Below are 25,599 nucleotides of genomic sequence, written 5' to 3' on the forward strand. Positions count from 1 at the left end.
AATCAAGGTGCTCTTGTTCCATTTCCTGCGAGCTCACCTGTTTAAATCTTGTGGTTGGATCTACTCCCGTTTGCTTCATGGAATCCATAACAGATTTCATCTCCACAGCCTCCTTTATGAGCTGGTGGTTTTCCATTTGTTTGGCTTTGAAACTGTCAGACTGAAGCTGCTGCTGGTGATTGGAGAGGATCTGTGATTTGCTTGTCTCCTCACCTTTGTTAGAGACTGATGACCCTATTTTAGTGTTATTTTTGCTGGACTCTGGAGTTGAAGGGGCCTTTGAAATAGTGGCAGATGGAATATTCTTCTGCTTGTTGTCATCCTTTCCAATATCCTTCAACGGTGGGTCATTCTTTCTTTCACAGTCCCTCCCACCCTGTGCCATTTTCTGTTCTGCTAGTCTCTGGTCCTCATAGTATTTTTCATACTGCTGCCTGTAAGCAGGGTTAGAAGCCATTAAGGACTTTTGGTCCATGTAGAGCCCATAAGCATACTGTCCATAATAAAGTGACTGAGCGAGTGCAGGGTGTCTTTGCGTAATTACTGACTGATGTTGTGGCTGCAAATTAGAGGAAGTGCTTTCGCTTTTCTTGGCATCTGATGGCTCTGCCTTCTCTTTCTTTTCAGCCTCCTCTTCAGCCTCTTTTTTGACCTTCAGCCCCTGTGAGGTACTGCTGTTCCCAGCTGCTGAGGCACTGACCTGTCCAGAGTGCATGTAACTTGGGGAATAATATGGATCGTAGCCATGGTAATAGGGAGAATGGGACTCTTTTGCTTGAGCCAATTGTGCTGTGGTTGAAGAATGTCCTTTTACAACACCGTCCTTATTAGAAATAATATCCGATGGAGAGCTGGCCTTTGACCTCATGCCCTCTGACCTGCTGTCAGAGCCACCATCATCAGCCGCATCAGAAATATCAGAGTAAGCAGGGCTGTTGGTTTTAGCAGCTGTGTTATCTGCACCATTTTGTGTCAACACGTGCAGTGGCGCCATGGCAGATTGTCCATTCACCAAAGTGCTGCATTCCATCCTGGAGGCACTCCCTATGGAAGGGCTGGGCGCATTATCTGTGAATGTGTAAACCTTATCAGCTTCAGCCTTAATACTGGCCATCCTGCTCTCTTGAGACTCTGACAGTCCATTAGCCAGCACTTCATTCTTGTTGAGATGTTCCTTTAAAAAATGTCCCGATAAGTCTTTCCCAGACCCTTTTGAATCCTCCAGCTTTCCCAGCTTAGAATCCACCTTAGGGCTTCCCGTCTCTTTGCTTTCTTTGTCCTTCAGCTTTCGCTTCTCCTTTTTCTTTTTGTCTTTAAGTGATGTGAGAGCTGGGTTTACAGTGCTTGGCTCTCCCATAATTGTGGGCTTTGGTTGAATAGGTTTTAGCGGAGGGCTCTTTGGTGTAGCCTGAACAATAGTAGTTGTTAGAGACGGCAGTCCCGGTATTGTCCCTGTAGTGGTGGTTGTAAAGGCTGTAGTAGGTATAGCTATTAATTGGGGAGGAGTTGGTGCTGGCGCTGGGGCAATGGGCCTGGCTGTTTTCAGTTTGGAAAGGTTTTTATCCACTTTGCAATTGTTAGCTTTCTTGCCTTTATCACCCAAACTCTTTTTGTCAATTAACCCTTCAGCCTCCAGTTTTGGCATTTCTGTTTGCAAATTGCCATCTGCTACTGAGCAATTATCCAGTGTGGCTGTCATATTGGAAATTACTGGAAGGCTGTTCAACTCACTGTTCAGACCCTTCTTTTTGCCAGAATTCTTGCCCGTTTTGGAACTCATAACTGAACCAGGGCCATTGCTGGTCAGCTCTCTCTTTCCCTTGGGAGTGCCTGGGGTAGTGATGGAAGAAGGAGATGTCGGTGCTTTTAGTGGATCAAAGCCTGGCAAGTTTGTGCTTGGCTCACTGCATTCAAGTGCCACATTACTCAATGCTTCCTCACAGTCCGAAATTTTGTCTTCACTGTCAGGCTCAAAGTCCAGTTTGTTTTCTGGGTCTAAATGTGCATGGGCCTGATGGTATCGTAGTCCATTAATGTGCTTGTACTTTTTGTTACAGTTGGGGTGAGGACAGTCAATCAGCACTGGAGAAGAGCAGCCTTGGTCCAAAAAAGTAGTCTCAGGTTTCCCCTGTGGAGTGGTGGGAGTGCTTCTAGAGTTAGTACGAACACGTTTTCCAGATTTATTGTCCTCTGAACTGGAGTTCAAATCTAGCTCCATGGGAGGCTTAGTTTTCCTCTTGTTTGTAGATGAGGGGCTGGCTTTGACTTCATCCATGGCACAGTTTGGGGGTGTCCTGCGCCCACTTGCGTTAAGGCTGCCCCTCCTCCCCTTTCCATTGGCACCACCTCGATTCTTATTCTGAAGTCCTCTGGACTCTGCAAAACTTGCATCATTCCCAGGTACAGCTGCAGCTGCAGCGGACCTTGCTCTCTTTCCCCTGCCCCGTCCCCCGCGCATTTCCAGGTCACTTGTTGGTGATTCACAAAACCTATAAAACAAGAGCAGATTTCATCAGCAGGAGCTGTGAACTGCATAAATACCAAAAAGCCACCACTTCCTCTAACAGCACCTTTATACATGTTAAAACTGAAGACGTCCTTCTTCCAAATGAGACTGTTACAATCCCAAAAGGAAAGCAGAAAAATGGGAAGAACGGAGCACCTAATTAGAACAATGGAAAGAATTTTTTTCCCAGACTTACAGAAACATTCTTTAAATTAATTGCCCTCTGTTTGAATCCCATGTATTTTCCCTTCCCTCTCAAAAACACAAAACAAAAGGAAATAAAAATTTCCACCCCACATTTCAGTGTGGAACAGAGAATAACTCTTTTCACTGGTTCATGTTTTCAATTACAACCAGTTGTTTTTTATTAATCTCTGTACGGTCTCTTGACAGAGACTGGGCGTGAAAACAACAGCAGAGAAAAAACAGACTCAGAATAATTGCCTACCTAGGAGGGGCCCAGTCATGCTTTGTGCAGTCCAGCAGTGTTCCCACATAAGTCTTGTTCCTCCATGTAACATTTACCACTAGGACACCTGCCAGTGGGAGAAAAACAAAGTATTATCACAGTCAGAACAATAATTGGGGTAGGCTTTTTGTTTTGTGCTTTTTCCCCATTTTTCCTTCCCTTCCCCACAAAGCAAGAGCTTTATTCTCACTTGTTTTCAAACGCTGTGGTCTATATGCTTTGTCTTTTCTGTTTTCAGTGACCTCAAGTTAAAACCCACAGGAAAGACAGCAAACGACAAAGAGCAAGAACATGTGTGCGCACGTGTATGTGTGTAACAGAGAGTGTGTGCCTATGTGTGTAATCAAGATAAAGCTGACAGAAGGAAATGGGGTTTACCATGTCCTGCTGTAAAACAGCAACACTCACCTCTTAATTTTGCTATTATTGCACATAATTGCTTTCACTTGGCAGCCAGCCAGCATAAACTAAGCACCAGTTACAGTGTTTAAATCAGTAGCTGACTGAGAAGAATCTGCTTTGCTTTGAACAATATGATAATGAGGTTTCTATTTATTTTAAATTGCATATATCCAAACACACAAACGTATGCATTGCAAGTTTTGGTGGGCAGATACAGATGAAAACATGTATAATTTGCCTTGCTTTTTGTTCTCTGGAAAATGAGGGACCAGACATGAAACTGCAACCACACAGCAAAGCTAATAGGAATTGCAATACGATAATAGGAATTGTAATAGGATGGCACAGAAACAGCAATCCTTTACAAAGCGTACCGTAATTGAACTGCTTTTCCACTTACGACTTTTATTAAATGTAAATTCATCTGCCTACCTAAAGCAGACTTCTAATTTTGGTTTATTCGTGTCATCCTGTAGAATGTGTGAATGGTAAAGATGCCCTAAGTAGCAATAAAATAAGCGTGAGGATGTGATTCAAATGTTTCCAGGTTGCCCTGTAACACTTCTCTTCACATAATTTATCATCATGTTTATGAACTAGCCAGCATAATGATCCCTTTAATTTGTTTAACTTCTGCAGATAAACAGAAGGCAGTATTATTGAACCAGCCATCTCTTCTCATTAGAACATACACTGAAATAAAAAAGTACATTTTACCCAGCAAAGAAAAGCAGGATGCAAAATGCTTCACAAGAGGCGTGAAGACACTGCCTTGCAGCTGCCAGGCTGTTTTTCCTCTACACTTCCCTTGTTCTAGCTGCGGCACATAATAATGGCATCGTGCCAGAAGGTTTTACTTTGTCTTACCAGTGCCATTCCTAATTTTGCACTAAAATGATCCAAGGCAAAGCAAACACATGAACAGCCGCTTGCTTCCTCAGGGATCTTTTATCAGCGGGGAAGTGTTTGAAGTGTTGTTACTAGAGGTACCAGGGAAGAAGGAATTTCCTTGAAAATTCTCTATAGCAGACCTGAAAATCATTCCCCGTCTGGATTTTAGTTACCATGATGATAAGGTGACCAGAATTTCCTACATGGGCAAACTGGTCTGAAGGACGAAAGACAAACAACTCCCCCCCAGGTTCAGAGCCAGGCTCTCAGTGCCTGCAAGGATCAGGGTTAAATCGCTACGCTGTGTTTTTATGACCTACGCAAACTAGGTAGCCCCAAATCAAAACAAACATCCTTTTCCCTCGTCTCCTTAGAAGCAGAACCCAGCGGCATGGGCTGCCCTGGGCTGCCCTCACTCCCACTGGCCACTGCCACTGGCCCACGTCCTCATCAGCTCTGGCTCCTGACATTGGTGGGCAGAGACCAGGTGGGACACGGCTGGCATCTCACCCTGCTGCGCTGACACCCCCGGCACTTCCAGCTGTCTGCATGGTGCCTGCGGAGTGTTAGGTGGGCGAAGGTGAGTGGACGGAGCATGCTTCCACAAGAGCCAGAGCCGAGCCTGTGGATTCCAGGACAGCAGATGCCACGTCTGGAAAATTCTGTGGCTACTCAAACGTATGGGCAAAAAGGAGAATGCATCAGCATGTCCACAGAGGAAATACTTAGTAGAATCACAGAATGTCCCACGTTGGAAGAGACCTAAAAGGACCACCGAGTCCCATTCCTGTCCCTGCAGAGGACAACTCCAACATTCACACCATGTGTCTGAGGGCGTTGTCCAAATGCTTCTCAAATATTGTCAGGCTTGGTGCCACGACTGCTTCCCTGGGGAGCTGTTCCAGAGCTCCACCGCCTCCTGGATAAGAACCTTTTCCTAAAATCCACCCTAAACACCCCCTGGTGCACCTTCCTGTCATTCACAGAATCATAGAATCACCAGGTTGGAAGGGATCCACTGGGTCATTGAGTCCAACCGTTCCTAACACTCCCTGAACCATGCCACTCAGCACCTCATCCACCTGTCCCTTAAACACCTCCAGGGAAGGGGACTCCCTCCCCTCCCTGGGCAGCCTCTGCCAGTGCCCAATGACCCTTTCTGTGAAAAATTTTTTCCTGATGTCCAGCCTGAACCTCCCCTGGTGGAGCTTGAGGCCATTACCCCTTGTCCTGTCCCCGATTCCCTTAGGTCCTATCTGGTTGGTTGCCAGAGAGCAGAGATCAGCACCTGTTCCTCCACTTGTGAGGAAGCTGTAGACTTTGATGGGGTCTCCGTCTCTCCTCCAGACTAAACAGATCAAGGGCCTTTATAGGGCCACTCCTCATACAGTTTCCCCTCCAAACCTTTCATCAACTTTGTGGCCCTTTTAAACCCTTCACCAACTTTATGGTCTACTGGCCAGTGGGTTTCTTGCAACAAGTAACTCCAAGCCATGTTGCCATCTGGCACTCACACACTAGAATGAGAGATTAGAAAGTTTTTTTTCTGGTAACCTTGACTTCCTTCCACTTTAACAGCTTGTCGGCTGTGACCCCATAACAGTCCAAGAGAAAATCACGGGTATTTTCCATGGCTTAATTCTATTATGTCATGCAGCCCACTTCCCTGCAGCAGCACAATTGCTCCCCACTGTCCACTTAAAGGTGTTTTGTCCAATCTCCTCCTAAATGTACAAGGCAAGGAGGGCTTTCTAACTTCTCAGGGAGTATTACAGGAAAATTAATTGTGCCATTCATTTTTCCTCAGCTAGTTCACCTTTATCCTTTTGTTAAAATGTAATTTCTAGTTTTTGTGGTGGTGTTTTGTTTTGTTTTTAAATCAAGATGCATTCCTAAATAAGTTTCCACATTCCTTAGTATTTGTAGTCCTGTCTGTCTCTATGTACATTTTATTTATTCATTAATTTATGTAAAAAACCCCTAGGAATAGTCTGTTACCTATTAATAGAAAGAAAAGAGGACAAAGTAGATGTGATGGAATAGGTGCAATAATAAAAAACCCTGAAATCAATACACAATTCAGTAATTCTTATAAGACATTCAAATGACCTTCCAGGGTAAGAGAGACAATACTTCAAAAGCAAACACAAGTAAGTTCCTCCCTTAAAGTCAGTTACTTTTAGCATTTCATTAAGTTTGTTAGTCTTAGCAAAGCCCCCGGTATGTAAGTAAGGGGGAAGATTAATGTCCATGCTGCATTAGAATAACTGTGGCAAGGAATAAATTTCCTTTCCCTAATGAACACCACATTACTCAGCCACAGGTAAGACTTCACAGAATCAGCAGTAAAGGTAGCTCGTTTAATCTTCAAAGATTATCACAGATATGGGTCAAGAGAATTTAAGTAACAGGGGAGGTAGGACTGACCCCTAGGGAAACATACAACTGCAGGCTTATTAGACTGGAAAACAAAAATAGAGAGCTTGTAAGGTTCTAGTCAAATCTAACACAATACACTATTGCAGAAGTGTCTTTCACATAAAGAACAAAAGACTGAAAGATGTCCTCTAAAACATATAGCTATCATTTTGCTTTCTTCACTTGCTTTTCTGCAGTAAACATAAGCCAAGAATTTTAATGCTCTGCATTCAAAACTTTGCAACTGATATCACGTGGTTAAGAATCGAATTATCACAATAGTATCTTCAACACAAGCCTCAGTGTTTTAAAATGCTGGCTTTACAAAACAAACACATTCAAATTCCAATATAAGTAGATATTACTCAATTAATCAGATGGAAAACCTGACTTAATGTTTACAGCAGAGGCTGCTTTTGTGTTCAGGTCACAGCAATCGCTATGAGAATCTGGTTTAGTTCAAGTTGACTATTTTCCCAGAAAACTCAAAAGATCTGTTATCTGAACGGCTGAATGGATATGCCTTCATTTTTGTAAAAAGAGCTGTTCCCTCTGTTCTTACTAGAGAATCTGGCCAAAAGTATCTGCACAATGTCTACATGAACACTTCTGTAACCGATTTGTTGAAGAATAGTTGAACTATCTTCCAAAGCTGGGAATCTTTTCAGTCAGCAAAAGCCACTTATGTTTAAACATAAGTGGAGTCCTACTTGCTCAAAATTCCCATTCAGCTAACAGTTCTGCCTACTGCCTTTGCTATTCTGAGTATCATTTATAAGTGATTATGCTTTGTAGTAATCTTTATAAGATTACATCTTAAAAAGCTTAAAATGACGAATTCTTATAGTAACATTCCTGTGGTGTAGCAGGTCTCTAAGGTTGAGATGCAACTGTGAGTACTGAGAATGCATCACATCATCACTTGACATAACATTACAGCAATTCATCCTATCTTTATCATCAGTGAATGCGCAAATTTGTCTGAAAATGAAATTCTGTTTGTCTTTTGTCTCAGTCTTACCAAGTACAAATCGCACAAACACAAACGTGCCTGGAAAAGCCAAACCACAGCATATCTGTCATCAGTGAGTACACTGCCACTGTGGATTAAACGTGTACCACTCTGCATTTGGCACTGCAAATTTTTTAATCCCACATATATCTCTTTGACATCTCTATTCTAACAGCAACTAAAGTATACAAAGTGCAAAAAGCCACAAGGTGAAAATCTATAATTTTAGGATTATCTTAAGATTTTTCATTGCCACTGGTTTTCTAAGAGCGGTGTAACTCAATTGCCTCACAAAATCCACCACATCATCATCAATCCCAGATCCACATACACACCTGCAATTCATCCAGGCATAAAAAAACCTAGTGCAATGTTTATATTAGACTTGTAATGCAAATGCCTTATTTCTCCATGATTGCTTCCATCAAGAAAGTAATCTAAAATTAACAGTAAACATTCTACGTATAAAGTCAAGTCTTCTACACTGAATACTGATCTAGTAGACATACAGTTTATTTACTACTTTAATCACACTCTCTGTCTAGCATGGCACAAGTACTTAACTACATCTACAGCAGGTGCACATGTAACAGACATCAACATCAGCAGGCCTGAGAACGTAATGACTGTCAGGTGGCCTGGAAAGGCAAGACTGGTGGGTGGGGTTTTTTTGTGTTGGGGAGCCTGGTTTGTTATGGGTATGGGATTTGGGGGTTTGTTTCTTTTTTTTTTTTCTGTTTTGTTTGGGTTTTGTCCTTGTTGTTTTGGTTTTTTTTTTTTAAAGACCCCTACTGCTCTGCAGAATGTTCAAAAAGTCACTTTAACCACATCCTGTAATCAAACCATCTGGAGTACAGATCTGCAATTAGTCATCCTGGAACCTGGACTTTATCTGAACAAATACCATATATGAAGCTGAGAAGACTGGATAGCATTAAGGAAAAGACGCATAATGAAAGATTGCTGGTACAGTCATAAACCTTTGAGACGCTTAGCTGTGGTGTTAATTTAGGACTTTATAAAAGCACAGTAGGCTTAAAGGTTAAAGGGCTGAGAGGCTAAAACCTGCTATTTTAGTTAATGTTGCCCTGCTGGTGGCTAAAGCAGACTGGCATTATTCTAGCCACATAAACTACAGCAGCTTCTTCAACAGCATAAAAGACTCAGTTCATATCCATGTGATTTCCAATAAGTCCTCAGTAATGTTAACCTAAATTTCAGGGATACTTCATTCAAACGGCATGCTCTTTCTTTCCCCCTTCATTATGTAATCATCAGTATAATATATTTAATGAGTAGCAACCACCGCCCTAGCTTGAAAAAGCTGTATAATAGCTTAAATGATATACAAAAAAAACCCCCCATATATTCCTAGGACTTGCATTAGATAGTCGCATTTGCCTTCAGAAAAAAAGCAGCAATTATACAGTCAGGAATACTTTTTGAAGCCATCAAGCTGAGCCATCAAGAAGACAATTTTTTCATCCCACTAATAATAACCTAATATATTTTCATAATCTAGAGGTTTATCCCAGAGCATATAGAAGGATAAACACTGAAATAACTGAAGAAGGCCCGTTTCCCCATGATCCCGTGTGCTTAATACACAAATGAACACACAGCCAGTTCAATCACTGTCATGTCTCCTGCAGCCTTTGTTCTGAAGCCTGATGTGCTGTATTGATTCGGGAAAATCATTGAGCTTCTTGGAAAACTAGACTCTAGCTTATTCACCACCATCTATTTCTTTCTTGTGAAGACAGGTGGTCAATATTCAGTTGAATGGTCAGCTAAAAAAAGCTCTGGTTTCTTCTTTTTTACTTGCCTCCGTGGTAACATTATCCTTTTCCAGTTTAATATAAAACAAAACAGCATTTTAGAAAGACTTGTTGCTGAAGGTGAGCCAAAACGGTAGTGCCTTTGGATAAAGCTATGACAGAAAGGCTAAAGGACGGTTGGTTCTGGAAAACAGGGCTGCATCTAATCAAAGAGTTGATGCCCCTTATCAGTTATAATAATGGTGCCAGTATAATTTTTTCAGTGCCTTCTAAAGACAAACTGCCTAATAAATAACCAGTAAGCAAACTCTAAATGCAAATGGAGAGCTGAAAGAAAAGCAAATGGTCCTAAACAAACACAACCCTAAATTTTACACTCATTAAAAACTTTATTAATAAAGGACTCAGTAATACTCCAGAAAGTACGTCAGACTGGGTCCCAAATGGCTTGTAAATTCTACTAAAATATAAGCTACTCAGAATGGGGATTTTGAAAACTACGAGGCCACAGCAACCAAGATAATTTTCTCCTGTCAGATTTATATCAAAGTGATTAGATTTTGACAGGACTAGGAAAACTTTTGGATAAACTGCTGTTATACCTTTTGAATGTCAGACCGCATGTTTGCAATATTTACAGGAAAATGTGCAATTAATGTTATTATAATCTAACCCTAAGTTTCTGACCTCCAGAACACAACTAAAGATCTGGTTTTGTACAAACCTTACCTCTTCTTTGGCCAGAATAACTGAACCACTTCACTGTTCTACTGAAACTTGTGAATAAAACTGCAGTCTTACTCTATTTCAGCTGACACTAAAAATACAAGCTGAAAATATTTAAACATCTGTGTATTCTGAAGAAAACCAAATCTGTTTCAGAAATGAAATGTTTTGTTTCTAGCAGATTTTTTTTCTATTTTACTTCAGCAATCATAACTGTGATTCACATAGCCTGACACAGAAAAATGTCATGTAGTCTCAATTTCAGAAGAGGAAAATGTTTTCTGTAACTCCTTAGATTTCCCAGTCACTTCTCAAGGAATGTTATTTCAGCTCCTATATTGCTGCCCTGTGGAACACAGGAAGACTCTTCTGCCTTCTACTACAGCAAAAGAAAAAGAAGTCATGCTTTTGCTTGTACTCTAGGACCATGTGTCACTTAAGATAAGCAAGAGAACACAGGGCTTTTCAACTCATCTGTCACACTCACTTCCTGCAGTTTGTATTAATTACAGGACCTCTCCAGCCAGTTATTTCTTTTCCAAACTCTTTCAACTTTAAAAACAAGTAAATAGCAAAGCAAAACATGCCTGGAGTGTTGGTAAAAGCACTGTTGTTTAAATACAAGAAGTAAGACCAAAAAGAGAAAATCAAAATAATTTTTCTCACCCTGACAAGCATTCAGGGTTTCCTTTAATAATTATCTGCCTCATTTCTATTCTTCATCTCAGACACCAGACCACAGAAATACTGTTTTCATCTGCACACTGCTGTTGAGAAGCAGCTGCAGAAATAGGGAAGCTAGTATAAATTTATGTGTGTATGCATGTGTGTGTATCTGTCTAACAAAAAACCCGCACCAAACCCAGCGTTTCAAGAAGCTTATACATTTTTGTTTTTCTTCCTAAGGTGAGTATTAGGGCAATAGAATTTTGTCTCAGCTCTGAACTCTGCTACTGTAAGAACAATTCACTTGAAGAATAAAAACTAAGCAAATAACGGATGACAAAATGTACCTATAAACCTTCAGGTGTCTTTGGTGATTAGTTCCCCAGTGCTCTACATCATGATAAAGAGCTGCCAGGTGTAAACAGTGGTACAATTATTTATCAGACACTAGAGCATCTAATGAAACATAAAGGAAGGAATACACAATTGAGAGAATTTCTGGAAAAGAAACAGCATGGATACAGAAACAATTCCAAGTCCAAACCATGAAAATACTTCCAAATCTGTAGGCTGCAGATACCAGAATTACAGTCGAGCCAGGCAGACAATTCTGCTCAACCTCAAAGAGCTGCTGCTGATCCATGTACCTCTCTGGGATTGAGAAGCAGAACCTCTTATAAATTATGATGCTTTATTTAAAGTCAAAGCATTTATTTCCTTTTGTGCCAGCTTTGGATCCTTTTCATCTCTAGCCACCAGGCCCAAGAGAGAACACATTCCTGTAGCTCTGCTGGCAGCCAGCTGTGGCCTCAGTAAATCATAAAGCCTCCTAACAAGCCATTCTTTACAAAGGCCAACTGCAGATACTAGACATGATAACTTCTCTATTATTCCACTCACTGGAATTTAAAGCAGTGACTGAAAACACTGAAATCTACTGAACCGCATTTTAGATCTCTCTCTCCCTCTCTCTGTATTAAGCTTCACTCATTTCATAAAGACTTCGTTGTCCTCAGCCTGGGAAAAGGGTAAGTAAACGCCTGAGACAGACACCTTCAAGAAAAAAAGGAGGAGAAAGAAAGTCACATTTGGGATTTCTTTTGCAGAATTCCCTCAGGATTTCTTATTACAGCTAATAGGAGACAGGTACCTCTCCGTCTTTAATTTAGTTGATGCAATTTGGAGTGACACACCTTTTATGTTTGTGGAGATAAACTCTATTAACATCTTAATACATTAATACTCTACCATGAAACTTCACAGCAAAACACATAATGCTAAAGTTGGTGTAGAGTCAAGCATGGAATGTACATTACAGTCCTACGAATACTGCAACTGTAAATGAGCACTTCTGTCTCTTCTACCTCTTTCCCACTTACGCACCAAAAAGGAATCAATTAAATATAGTACGTGAAGCCCACCACTCCACTTTTTTCTCTAAGAAAATCAGGCAGAGAACCTTACACATCTGAGGCTCTTCTTTCTATACAATTGTTTCAGTTTACAATTTGGGGTAACCTTATTGTAAAGTCTTTTGTTGCTATAGTGAACAGATTAAAAACAAAAGCTATGCTTAGAACTCCACCTTCTAGGTTTGAAAACCACAAAACAAGTATTACACACTACCAAGTCCAAGTGCTACATAATTTTCACGGCTCTTTTCCCACAAACTAGTTCTCTTCCTTAAAAAATAGCAGGCAGTGCTGTCCTTCCTGTTATAAAATTCTTCTATATTGGGCGGGGGGAAGATGCCCAGAACACTTACAAGTATTTCAGTAACACACCAGTTCTTTTGGTAAACAAGCCTAATGAACTATGGCTAATAGTGTTCTCCTTGAACAGAAGAAAGGTAAAAGGCCCTTTGTTAGCATCTACTGAAGCAAAGTAGTCATTTCACTGGGACAGAACAAAAGTGAGCTGCTTATCAACTAACCAACTTCAATAGGTGTCAAAGTTCTACAGAGCAGTTCACTGTGATTTTCTTTCCTCTGTTTTAAATTACCTCCCAAGCGGATAAACCAGTAAAACATCTAGTTAACCAGCCGGCTTATTCCAGCTATTCATCAATACTGATGCAATATTGTATTGCAAATACCAGCAAACCGATTTCCCATCACTGATCAGTACACGTTCTGCTAGGCTTCTCTCCTCTTGGCAGTGACTGGTTGGACAATTTTCCTGTAAGTGTCCTTTGTGCTGGATGTCCCAGTTTCTCCACTTGCTAATAAAGCGTGGCTAGTTTTCCCCGACCTGCTGTGATCTATGCCACTACTACAGCTTCCCTTGGCTTTTTCATGCACTCGACCTGATCAACCTTTGACTCTCATGGTTTTAGAAACAAAAGTATTTAGGCACTCAGGACAGACCAGAGTTGCATAAAATGTTAAGAAAAATCTTAGGGTTCTAGGAATCCTAATGTAATCAGCTAAAAAATCTTTAAGTTTGCTTTGGCAATGAAACCTCCGTCAAAGGATCATCACAGGCATGCCCTCCTTCATTAAAGTAACAACCAGCATGATAACGGAAACACATATTTCAGTATTGGAAGACTATTCTCCCATGTCACAAAAAGAAAAAGAAAAAAGAGACTGGACTTTCAGACATGACTTAATTCTTTCCTTGGTCAGACAAACAATATTAAGATAAAGTTTGCTTTACTCCAGAATCTACACACAAATTTCTGTATAAATTATTGACTGCACTTTGGCCTCATCTGAAATGTTGGCCCCTGAGGCTGATAAGCTCTGACCCCAGGTGGCACATCCAGCCTTCTCACAGGAGGCAGGAACATTATTGCTTTGCACTGAGGACTGCAGCCTGAGAGCCAATCAATCAAGCTCCCTGACAGCTTTTACAGCCTCCTCACATTAGGCCTAAGTCAAACTTCACGGCTCCTATTGTTCACATTATTCTTTTTTCCTCTGCTCTGATGAAGTTAGGGCAAGTCCAAGGCTTCAATAAGAAGAAAAGGCTATTATGAGCAGCTCAGAGTTTATTGACTCCGAGCTGTACAACAATGGCCCCAAAGCCTTCCCTCCGAAAGTAACACATTCCTAATTGCTAATAATCATCAGTAACAAAGATCAGCCTTAGATACACACTTGCATGAAAGAAAGGTATATCATTCAAACAGCTAGACTCATCATCTTTACATACCAAGAAAGATTTTTAAGATAATTTTATGCACACCAAGAAAAATAACCTTTCAGTTGCAGACAACTGTCACACAACTGTTGCTATGTTCTGTAATATAGCTTGTGTATTAGAAAACCAGTGACTAAACCAGATTTGATTAAAAACATCCCTTGAGGAATTGTGCTAAGCTAACAGTGGACAAACAGGTATGTTCTTCTTTAGTTACTCTACAGCAATTTGAGGTCAATATCACGTTGTGGTCAAAATGGAAAAACACCTTCAGAACTAAAGACGTAACTATTTTTCCCTAGTGTTCTTCTGTCTTTTAAAGCACTCACCTTTAATTATTACTACTATTTTTAAACAACAGAGTATCACTTCAGTTGCATGCATAAATCTTACTACCACCAACAGTTCATTTACAGGCATAATGTGCTATCACCAAATGGGCAGGAAACCCTTTTTTTCTGTAAGAATTTCAACATTATGTGACATGACAGAATTTTACAGTTGCTGAAGCGTTCTGTGTCTTCTTCCTATTTATCGAAGTTAAACTGGAACAAGAAAAAAAAAAAAACCAGAACTTTTTTAAGGACATGTTTTGATAGGACAGAATTTGTGATCAACCAGCAGAAATCAACTGCAGTAACTCCAGAGACAAATTTCCTTAGATACTGAAGAAACAGAAGGAGAAGAGTGGCTCTTTTTTCTCTTCCCTTCCTCCCTCCTTTTTTTAATTAACTTAGTTATACCTTTAGACAATTCTACCATTATAACTTCAGCTCTTAGGAAAGGATAATCTCATTTTAAATTAGAGAAGAGAAATTGACAGGCACAAATGAATATTTATTTACTTTCTTAAACCTGAACATCAGAACTAAGACAGTGAGAGGTACTTTGAATAAAACTGTTTCATCTACATATTTGTTAGTGCACTGACTTCACAACTGGACTGAACTGATTCAAAGAGCTTTCTGGGAAGTTGCTGGTTGAAAGAACAGCAGCTTCCTTCTGCTAAATCCCCTGATATAGCAGCTTGCCTTTTCAGCTGTCATTCAGTCCAATGTGGCTTTTCATACAAAATCAGAGGAGATCAAGTGCAGACTAAAAGCTTGTTTCAAATGGAAAACTCCACTCCCTCCCTGGCTTTCAGCTGAAAACTTATTTACACCCTGAACAATGAGAAGAACTCATAATTTGTAGCCCATCAAAGAGATTGTTTTCAAATTCTGCTGAACATGAAGTTTCACAGTTATTTAGGTAGACACCTGAATAAACAGAGCAGTAAGCACCGATAGTGCTGGAGCAGCATAATAAAATATAAAATACAGCAGGCCTTTCAATTTATTTACGTAGCTCCTGTGAATCAAACAGTCACAGTATTTATAACTCAAGATTTTATTCTTATGAATGTTCTCTTATTTCCTTCTTATAAATGCCCCTTACAAGGGCATAGTGGTGGCCGAGAAAAACTGACAACGTAATGTGAGAAGGTAAGCGCTGCACCCTGGATTGTACACTTGCAGTGTATAAAGATGCAAGTGTACAGTGTTGTCACTAGCTCTCACTCACAGGCACTGCATTCAACTCGAACATTTTTCTAAGGGGAAATAAATGCGATGCTATTCTTGTCAACTTACAAAGCTGAGAAGTAACTGCTATATTTAACCTAAATGTTGTCTTTCATGCATACTCTGTAGGATGAATGATATCTGATTTAGAAAAACAGTGATTTTGCTGAGCTTTCCAAAATCAACACCCATTTTAGCTAAAGAAAACAAGAGGCTGCTGAAGCACAATTGTCTCTCTGATGATGTATATTCACTAAGTACAGCCCATAACCCACCTACTCACAGCAGCTTCAGATAGCTAGCCTCACCCATAGATCCTTGCAATTTAATGAACAGTCATATCCAACAAATCTTTTGCCAATAGCCTGACAGTAGTTATTCTTTTAGACTCCAGGCCCAAAAGAGAAATTTGTCATTGCTTAAATAAATTTTACAGATGTAATAGATAAAGGCAATAAAGAAAACAGGGCTTTTATAAAACAAAATCGACAGAGCAAAAAGCTGTTCCTCTAGCATGTGCGCAGGCGCACTGTGCCTGTGTGTACCGAAGGGAAACAGACAATGAGGGTTAGGAACCATGAAATGACAGCCTTCTTTGCTTTTCAGGGAACGTAAATTTTATTCACAGAACGTAAATCTCAGAGTCATGGTTTTCAATCTGCATGTGTGATCACACAAAATTGATTTCAAGGAGATTTGGAGGTATTTAACTCATTGCTCAGAGATGCAAATCCCACCTTGTACAATCATTATTCTAAAAATGGAGGAAAAAAAATGGGTGACTTTTCAAGGGCTCTGCCTATACCTTTTCATTTTTCAGATAGTCACAGCTCATTAAACTTCAATTTCAAATACAGACTTATCTGTATTGAAGCATCCAAATAGAGCTTTGCACGTTCCATATGTTTTAGGGCAGCTTAAAACTCTTAATGAATAATACAGCTTAAATGAAAGACATTCTTGAATATGTTTGCCACAATGAAATACACCCATGCTTATGTTCCTCCCTAAATGAGCAGGAAAACATTGTTCAAATGCTTCAGTAAACATGGCAGCAGCCCTAATGCGGACTCAGTGCTGAAAAGTTTTTGGAAATGCATAAAAACAATTATTGGTTTTGGCACATCTGCTGCATCTTAACGTGGTTTTCTTATAATTTGATACCTCTTTCTTGATACTTCACCACTTATCACAAAACCAATCAGGTTGAAAAACTGTTGTTGTTAAATTGAGAAATCCCAAACCACAGATTTTTAAGCTTGATGTGTCAAGTTAATACATGATAGTATTAAAAATATCTCTGAAGTGCAGCCTTTTCTAACAGAAAACAGATCTATTCTTGAACACAGATGAGCTTCCTCTGTGTCAATAAACACATACTGACTCCGTTTAAAACACAGTGGATTCTGGTTTATTTCTATCTCAATAAAATTTATGAAGCAATAAAAAATTGGTAGTACAAGCTGTGTGGTTTGTTTCACTAACTTGTCACATGAATTAATGAGGAAAATTCTTCCCTTCATTCTGTTATACAGACTTAGGGAGGAACGGGCAACATACACTGACCAAAAGCCCCAAGAGCACCATTCTGGTTTTCACTCCTTACCTGCAATTTCTTTATAAAGTTTGGGAAGGAACATTTTCATTTCCCATCTTTGCTATAAGTGTTTGTCGATCACCACTACACTGTGAATTCTGCTTAGCAATTTAGTGCAACCAGCAGGGAAATAAAGTAGAGAAAGAAATGGATGTCTGAACTAGGGCTACTGTCACCAGATCATACCAGTATAACCCTTAACCCCCTATTTATGATACTGACAACGACAGCTAATTCAAATTTCTGCAACCCCTGAATAGGAGCAATAGGGGAGGGAAGGGGAAATTTACTGAATGTCTGAAAATACATGCCTGCAGCAGCAGAAAGGACTGATAAAGACTTTATGCGCAATATTTAGTCAGATTAAGTACAACTCTTCACTGCATGTTTTATTGTCATTTATGTTCCCTCTGACCTCATGAAGAAAGCTGCTTCTGACAGGCCACAAAAGCAAGGCTTCTGGAAGCGTTTTGTTTTCTCTCTTCAAAACCTCCACTGCATTTATTTCCTGACCTGTCTCCTAATACAAAAACTACAGCTTACTTCATATATATATAAGATCACCTTTGCCAGAACAAATTCCGCTCAGACAGCAGCTAATCCACCACAGCTAATGTTTTCTGTCAGGAAGGAAGGAAGGAAGGAAGTGAAATGATGCTATCATTATACTACATGGAAAAATCTACATACATCACATGGACCTCCCATTCCATGAAATACCAGCATGACATATCAAACCTCTACAAAATCTAGCTCTCTCAGTTCTAACATGTGAATGTTGCTCCATTTAGCCAATGTGATGAGGTTACACCGCTGGAGATTGTGGGCGTTCACTTGAGTTGATACTTGCCCTTCTTGCAGGCTGGGAAACAACTGTGTGGAGAGACGGCTCCGTTGTTCTTGGTTCTCCATACTATTTGTATGGGTGTTATCATCTTTTAAGCCACCTCCCTGCCTTATAAAGAGGAGTCTATGTGTTTCAGGAGACCAAGATCACCTGAAAGCGACCTTCTGAAAGTACAGAAGTAATGAGCAAAAACAATACTGTATTTTTCTCTCCCGTATAATTTCTGTGCAACATTAACCAACAGATTAGGCTGCTTGGAGAGTAGGATGAAGGCAGAATCACAAAGAATCCGGGCAATTCACCAGGAAAAGAAGGCAGCGCTGACAGAGAAAGGGTGCCAATGGGGAAAAGGTCAGACCTCCATATGTCTCCTCCCATAGGTTTCTGTTGATGGAGCACATCTCTGAGCAGTAGACAACCAAATGCAGTAACAACAGATGCCACAACAAGAAGTTTGTAACACTTCAGGAAAGTGTGGAAGAAATGACAGTTGGCTGCCTTTCTTAAATCTTCAGCAGAAGCCTCTCTCCTTACCCAGAAGGCAGCTGAGGCTGTGCCACCTTTTCCTCACAGTTTCACTGCATTCAGAGGTTCCACCAATGATCTTTGGGTATTTTAATCAACTGGCTACTTAGATTACAGAAGCTGGGTTTGTTTCTCAAGGACCCTACTCTGTGACGGAGACAGAAAAGAGTAGTAGAGATCAAGATAAGCCCATAAATTTGTTCGGGGAGACAAGAATATGGAGGTCTTTCTGCCTCTTCCAGAAACTGAACAGAAGTATGACTTTTGCCCAATGGTATGGGGATGTTTTCTCCTGGGAGACCCTGGTTGAAGAGCTTCTGCAAACGTCATTTTGATAAAGAAATGTTAAGATGACCTATGAAAACTCCACAGAAGGGGGACACCTTGCTTTCGAAACAAAGAACATCAGTGGAGGTTCAAGAAATACAGATTCAATAACAGGAAGTTATATATTTGTTACACATATATATAACAAAGATCTGAAACCACCTAAAACAGCTACTGGACTGCTCAAAAAAAAAAAAAGACAGTAAACTAGGTTTTTAACAAATGTCCACAGAAAACATTAGTAGAGGCTATATCTTTTTCTCTTCACCATATTACTGACAGCACAGATCCAGTTAGCATCCTACCTAAGAGGAGCTTTCTTTTTACTTGCAGAGTCAAATGCAGTATGCACAATCAGAAACAACCTCTTTTGTGAGCAGGCAAATAAAAACGCTTGGTGAACTGACTCAGATTCCAAAGAGGAAGTCTGGAGGATACAGAAGAGCTACGCCAAAGGAAACACACAACATCATTTTTTTCCGTGGTTTGTACAGCTGACAGGATTGGAAGGCTGGTAGAAAGCTGCAACCTTTGCCCTTTCACTTTAAGGTTTTGAAAACTGAAGGAACACTATGGAAAAATGTCTTGGGCAAAGATTCCCTTTTGCCTAGCAGACCCATTCTAACTTTCCTTCAATTCCACAAACTCATTCTACTTTTTGCTTCTCTACTCTGAAAAGGCACTTTTTTCCTCTCTTGATATAACTGCTTAGTGACTGAGAACTATTTCTGAGAACACTAAAATCTGAATTTGTTTTATCACAAAATGCACTCTTTCCAAAGAGTTCACAGACTACTAATATAGACATTTTGTTTACTCTGAAAGGGTCCTGAAGGTATAAGCACAATGCCCAAATAATTTGTATTTCCTATACAGTGAAGAATTTAACATTCATTCCTTTCAAGAAGTTTCTGGGTTTTTTTTTCAGAAAAGAGAATTTTGTAGTACCTTTAATCACATACTGACTAGTGCAAAGATGTGACTCAGTATTGCAGATGACAGATGACAAAAGGTGAATCTGGTGAAAGCCAGATGAAAAGTGAAAGTCCCACTACTTCTTGAAAAACTGGGAAGTGGAATTAAAACATCCTTACAGCAAAAGACTCTTTCAGTAGCTAACCTTTATGGTAGTCCAGAAATAATTCCATGCAAAATGGCAGTCTGAGTTTATTTCAAGTACTTTTAGATTTCATGGAACAACACCCAGTGTTTTAGAAAGATTAAGAGCTGTTTTTGTCTCTGATATGTGTGTCTTTAGGAGTCAGATATATACACTTCTAGTACACTTGGGAACTACCAAAAAGGAGAGTATAGACATCCATGGATAGGAGGCTCTACCTTACTGGAGACTATCAGAAATATCTAGAGCGTAAAAAGACAGTTTCTTTCCTCCAAAAGATTTCCCATCTATGTAATTAAAAGTCTCTTGGTAGTCAAAGCAGAATGTTTACAGAAAGATTTAAGTTGATTTTGGTCTTTGCTTTTAAAAGCAAAGGCAAGGCACACAGAACTTTCCAAAGTACTCTGGATTTCAGATATTCACAATGACAGCTGCTGCAGACATAAAGGATTAATCTGTATCCAGAAAAAACCGCTTTAAGCTTATTTTTCTGATTCCACCATCTCACCTGTCCTGTCTAGAGATTGTAGAAGGCACAATCAAAAGTCAGGTTGCTATTGGCTGAAAATACCTTCTTCAAGGCATTCTCAATGGGACATTAGTAAACTTTTTACTCAAAATAAAAGTGTGGATTATTCTCTTCTTGTCCATGAGAAAACTTCTTCTTTATTTAGAGATTCTAGACAGAGCGAAATGTAATGTATTTGCAGGCCGGTTGCTCACTGACAAAAAAGTTCATGATTAGAAAGTCAAATGGGTAGAGACTGTTCTTTTACAAAACCATATGGTAGACCAATTGAGACATTCATATCAGATCTATATCATTCATATACCACATCATATATGATATGTATTCATATACCATATCATTCAAATCAAAAGAACCAGGTGATCAGGCCCACTCAATATGGGTTTACGAAAGGCAGATCTTGCCATAATAACCTGATCACCTTCTATGACAAAGTGACTCACCTCCTGGATAAGGGAAAGGCTGTGGATGGAGTCTTCTTGGATTTCAGTAAAGCCTTCGACACAGTTTCTGACAGCATTCTGCTTCAGAAACTGTCACCCTCTGGCCTGGACAGGCGCACACTCTCCTGGGTTGAAAACTGGTTGGATGGCCCAGAGAGTGGTGGTCAATGGAGTTAACTCCAGCTGGAGGCCAGTTACAGGTGGGGTTCCTCAGGGCTCAGTACTGGGTCCAGCCCTGTTCAATGTCTTTATCAATGACCTGGATGAAGGCATCGAGTGCACCCTCAGCAAGTTTGCAGATGACACTAAGGTGGGAGGAAGTGTGGATCTGCTGGAGGGTAGGGAGGCTCTGCAAAGGGATCTGAACAGGCTGGACTGCTGGGCTGAGACCAATGGCAGGAGGTTCAACAAGGCCAAATGCTGGGTCCTTCACTTGGGTCACAACAACCCTGTGCGGTGCTACAGACTGGGGGAAGAGTGGCTGGAGAGCTGCACGGAGAAGGACCTGGGGGTGCTGGTTGACAGCCGACTGAACATGAGCCAGCAGTGTGCCCAGGTGGCCAAGAAGGCCAACGGCATCTTGGCTTATATTGGAAACGGTTTGACCAGCAGGTTCAGGGAGGTGATTCTCCCTCTGTACTCAGCACTGGTGAGACCACACCATGAGTACTGTGTTGAGTTCTGGGCCCCTCACCACAAGAAGGATGTTGAGGCTCTGGAGTGTGTCCAGAGAAGAGCAACAAAGCTGGTGAGGGGGCTGGAGAACAAGGGTTACGAGGAGCGGCTGAGAGAGCTGGGGTTGTTTAGCCTGGAAAGGAGGAGGCTGAGGGAAAACCTTATTACTCTCTACAACTACCTGAAAGGAGGTTGTGGAGAGGAGGGAGCTGGGCTCTTCTCCCAAGTGACAGGGGACAGGACAAGGGGGAATGGCCTGAAGCTCCGCCAGGGGAGGTTCAGGCTTGATATCAGAAAAAAATGTTTCACGGAAAGAGTCATCGGGCACTGGCAGAGGCTGCCCAGGGAGGTGGTCGAGTCACCTTCCCTGGAGGTGTTTAAGGAACGGGTGGATGAAGTGCTGAGGGACATGGTTTAGGGAGTGTTAGGAATGGTTGGACTCGATGATCCAGTGGGTCCTTTCCAACCTGGTGATTCTGTGACCTTTAGACTTCATAGAACTCCGTGAAAGCAAGGAAGAGCTGCAGAAAGAACCTAAATGACTGATGAATCAAAGAGGACATTTTTGGTAAAGCTCACTGTTACTCTCTTTCTGTCACAGGAAAGTCAGCTATAGGGAAAGAAAAAGATAACTAGGAAAATCTTAAATACTTTTACCAGTAGGTGGTAGGAAATACTGAAGAAAGAAAGAGAAAAGCGGAAAGATGAAGAGTGAAATTCTGTCTCTTTATGGCTGGCTGCCAACTGTCTTGTAGATGCCATGAATAAAATATACTTAGCCATATCTTTGAGATGTTGAAGAGATTTTTTTTCCTTCTCTCCAAGCAAAACTCAGCATCCCACTGATACCCCTCAAAGAAAGGAAAAAACCCCAAAAATGCTATTATTTACCGATGGAAAAATATTCCATTGAAAATAGTCTGAAAACTGGAGAAGAGCAGTTTATCTGTATTAATTTCCAAACTGAAGCCAACAGCTGTCCTGACAGAAAGAAGATTAGCATTATTTATGTGCCTCACTCAGATTCAATGGTATTCTTGGATCTCAATATGCTGTACTATGTTTAGAACACTGCCTTCCCTCATTCCTCATAAGACAGCTTTAAAAGATTACGTTACAGAAAAGCAAACATTACTCGAGAAAAGTCTTTCAAAATTATGAGATATTTACTAGCTAGATATTGGTATGAAAAATTAAAGTTTAAGCCAAGCACAGGGGTAACTTTCCAGCAAAGAGTACCTGCACACTCTCCTTCTTTCTTTCAGCTGTATAGATCCAACAGTTGGTCTCTTCATCACTAGGCTGTCCATAGGAGAGTTGTTCTCTGTTTCATATTTGGTTCCCATGAGCCCTTGATTAATAGATGTCTGCTATAAATTATATATAGCCCTGGTTTAGGCAGAACAATTTCCTTTTTACTGCCATTTTTAAATATTTCAGTGATGCTGTTCAACTAATTTTAAATAGAAAAAAAATATGGAAGGTGACACATTGTGTCCTAATTTCCCCTGAAATCCCCATGTGACAAGTAAAAAGCAATCAAATCAGTTATGAACTATTCTGTTCTTAGAAACATTGAACTACAGAGCTGAGGTTTCTTGTCAAAGAAGTTATCCAGTCCAGCCCCACCACTTCTGAAGCAGTAATAGCATCGATCCTGAAAAATCTTTGCATAGGTTCTCCTCTGACAGAAGACTCCACAAGCTGCGAGACAATCTACTCCACAACCTTATTATCCCTGCTGTTAGAAATGCTTTTCTAACAACTTAAGATCATTATTTCCTGTCTTTTCTGCCATGATCAGAAAGATAGACCAGCCTGTGACAAACAAGATCTTATCTGACTTAATGTCCTCCCAAAAACGAGCAAAAAAACCCCGAAAACCCAAATAAATAAAAAAATCCTAAATAACATTTATTTATTTATTTATTTCAGTATTGTGACCTATTTTCTAACCTGTGCTGTGAAGTTATTTTCTAACCTACACTGACCTTCTTCAGTTAAGATTTGGGTTTAAGCAGAGCAGGGGGCAAAATGGAAGCTGATTAAATGTTGTGATAAGGAATATAATACTATTTAATAGTACATTTCCACCAAATCCCTACTTTCTGCACAAATGCACTATAGTTGACTCAGACTTTCTGTCATAAACGCCTCATACTACAACAGCAGTTAAGCATTGAGTATTTTTTTAAAAAGTATTTCAAGGAATGGCTTTGGAGGGCAGGTTTTTTTAAAGACCAACGAGAAAAAACTGTTGCACTGCTTTTTTTTGCACTGCTTATAATAGAAACCTCTTGTGAGGTCTTCTAAAACAACAATTCAGCAAAAAGCAAATGCTTGAAGCCACTGAATCAGCCCCTATAAGCCTTTTCTCCAAAATCACAGCTTTCAATGAACACATTTTGAATGTTTCTCACCCCCTCTCCCCAGTTATTCTTAAATAAAAACTTTCCCTCCCAACCTTTTCTCTTTGGAAATTGGGTAACCGTAGTTTCTGTATCCTGCTGAGACTTGATATGTATAGCTGTATTCTACCTGCTATTAAGCTACTGATAGCAGTGTTTCTGTTGCAATTTATGGGAAATGTCAGTTGAAAGCAGAAAGTATTGTACACACTATATTTTCCCAGCTGGATACCTCCGTGAACAGAAAGCAAAAACATGAATACACAGGCAGCATACGTTTGGGGGAAGGGAGGAAAGAGACTGCAGGAAGAAATGGCTGCAGGTTAGATGTGATGTTGGGTGGTCTAAAGCCAGTAGAAAATGAACACGTGAATGGGAAGATATGTCTAACTATTAAAACACACCAGAGATTCTTAATTCAGTCCTTGGTGCTATGTCACCAATACACAGACCCCTCTGCAGACTCCTCAGATGCCTCTTTCCCTTACACATGTAAATTGAAATGTTGCATTTTGAAAACTGTTAACATTCTTCTGTTCCATTCTCTGACCCAGGCCAGCACATTCTTGTTAAATGTTTAGCGGGAAGACATTTTAATCCTGTATTAAGCCACTATAGTACTAATTATACCTGAGGGTCTTTTGGGTTTTTATTTCTTTTTTTCCCCTGCTTCCAGAGAATGAAAACCAAGTCACCAAACACAGGGAATATAATTGTATGTCATTCTCCTCAACATCAGTTTACTTACTTCAATGTAAGCAGTATCATATAGCAATACATTTGTTGGTGAAAGTACTATAGCCTTTCCTGAATAACAAGGACAGCACTTTTCACGTTTCTTAATCACACTGACAGTTGAAGGTAATACACCTTACCAGACAAGAACCAAAGTCCAATTCATCAAGGAGTGAATAGGAATTGAAAATATTGGTTCTGTCTCCTAAATCCATCATGGGACCATAACTATTTCTGCACCAAAAAGTATTGAAGATTACAGTAGGACGTATTCACCAAAGATTCCTCCTCTTCAAGCACTGCCTTGCTGGAAATCAGTGTTTCATGGCCATAACCTTCTCTCCAGCAAGTACTGAATTGCACTGAAAGTTTTCAGGCAAATAGCAAATCCCTAATTTGGATCTACTTTGCAGCTTGCACTATGCAGAAACATTCACCTGTCAGTGAAGAACTGCTCCAGATTTAAAAGTCACCAGTAAAGAAGAGACAGAGCATTACATCAGCAAAATCATTCATTATGGAACATGTGTTGCTCAAATAGCATGTGCTTTCCCAAAAGTTATCAACCCTTGTCACTAGTAACTAGCTTCCAAATCTGCAATTAATCTTTGTCATTCCCCAAATTATCTCCTCCGTTAGAAGCACAGAACTGAAAATAATGAAAATCCCAAACCTACTGAAGTTAAAATGCTCACAGTCAAACTGAGGATAGAGCCAATTACCATTTAAATAACAACATGAAACTCTTTGAAGGGAAGGCCTTTTGATCTCAAAGATTCAAATGCTGAACAGTGAGAATCCCAGTTCTTTAAATTTCCA

General features: G+C 40.2%; 1 protein-coding gene across 5 annotated transcripts in view; it reads right to left on the bottom strand.

Annotated features, from left to right (window-relative positions):
- The window catches only part of ZNF608 (zinc finger protein 608), an 85,806-nt gene that overhangs the window by 8,039 nt on the left and 52,168 nt on the right, over nucleotides 1-25,599 (bottom strand). For all 5 annotated transcript variants that reach the window (XM_054054991.1, XM_054054992.1, XM_054054990.1 and 2 more), the window contains 2 exons: nucleotides 2,955-3,042; nucleotides 38-2,489 (listed from right to left, as the gene is read on the bottom strand). In XM_054054991.1, coding sequence (XP_053910966.1) covers nucleotides 38-2,489; nucleotides 2,955-3,042 — 2,540 coding nt within the window. The remainder of the gene's footprint in view (nucleotides 1-37; nucleotides 2,490-2,954; nucleotides 3,043-25,599) is intronic.

Source organism: Cuculus canorus, chromosome Z (assembly GCF_017976375.1).
Source record: "Cuculus canorus isolate bCucCan1 chromosome Z, bCucCan1.pri, whole genome shotgun sequence".
In the NCBI taxonomy this organism is placed as follows: domain Eukaryota; kingdom Metazoa; phylum Chordata; class Aves; order Cuculiformes; family Cuculidae; genus Cuculus; species Cuculus canorus.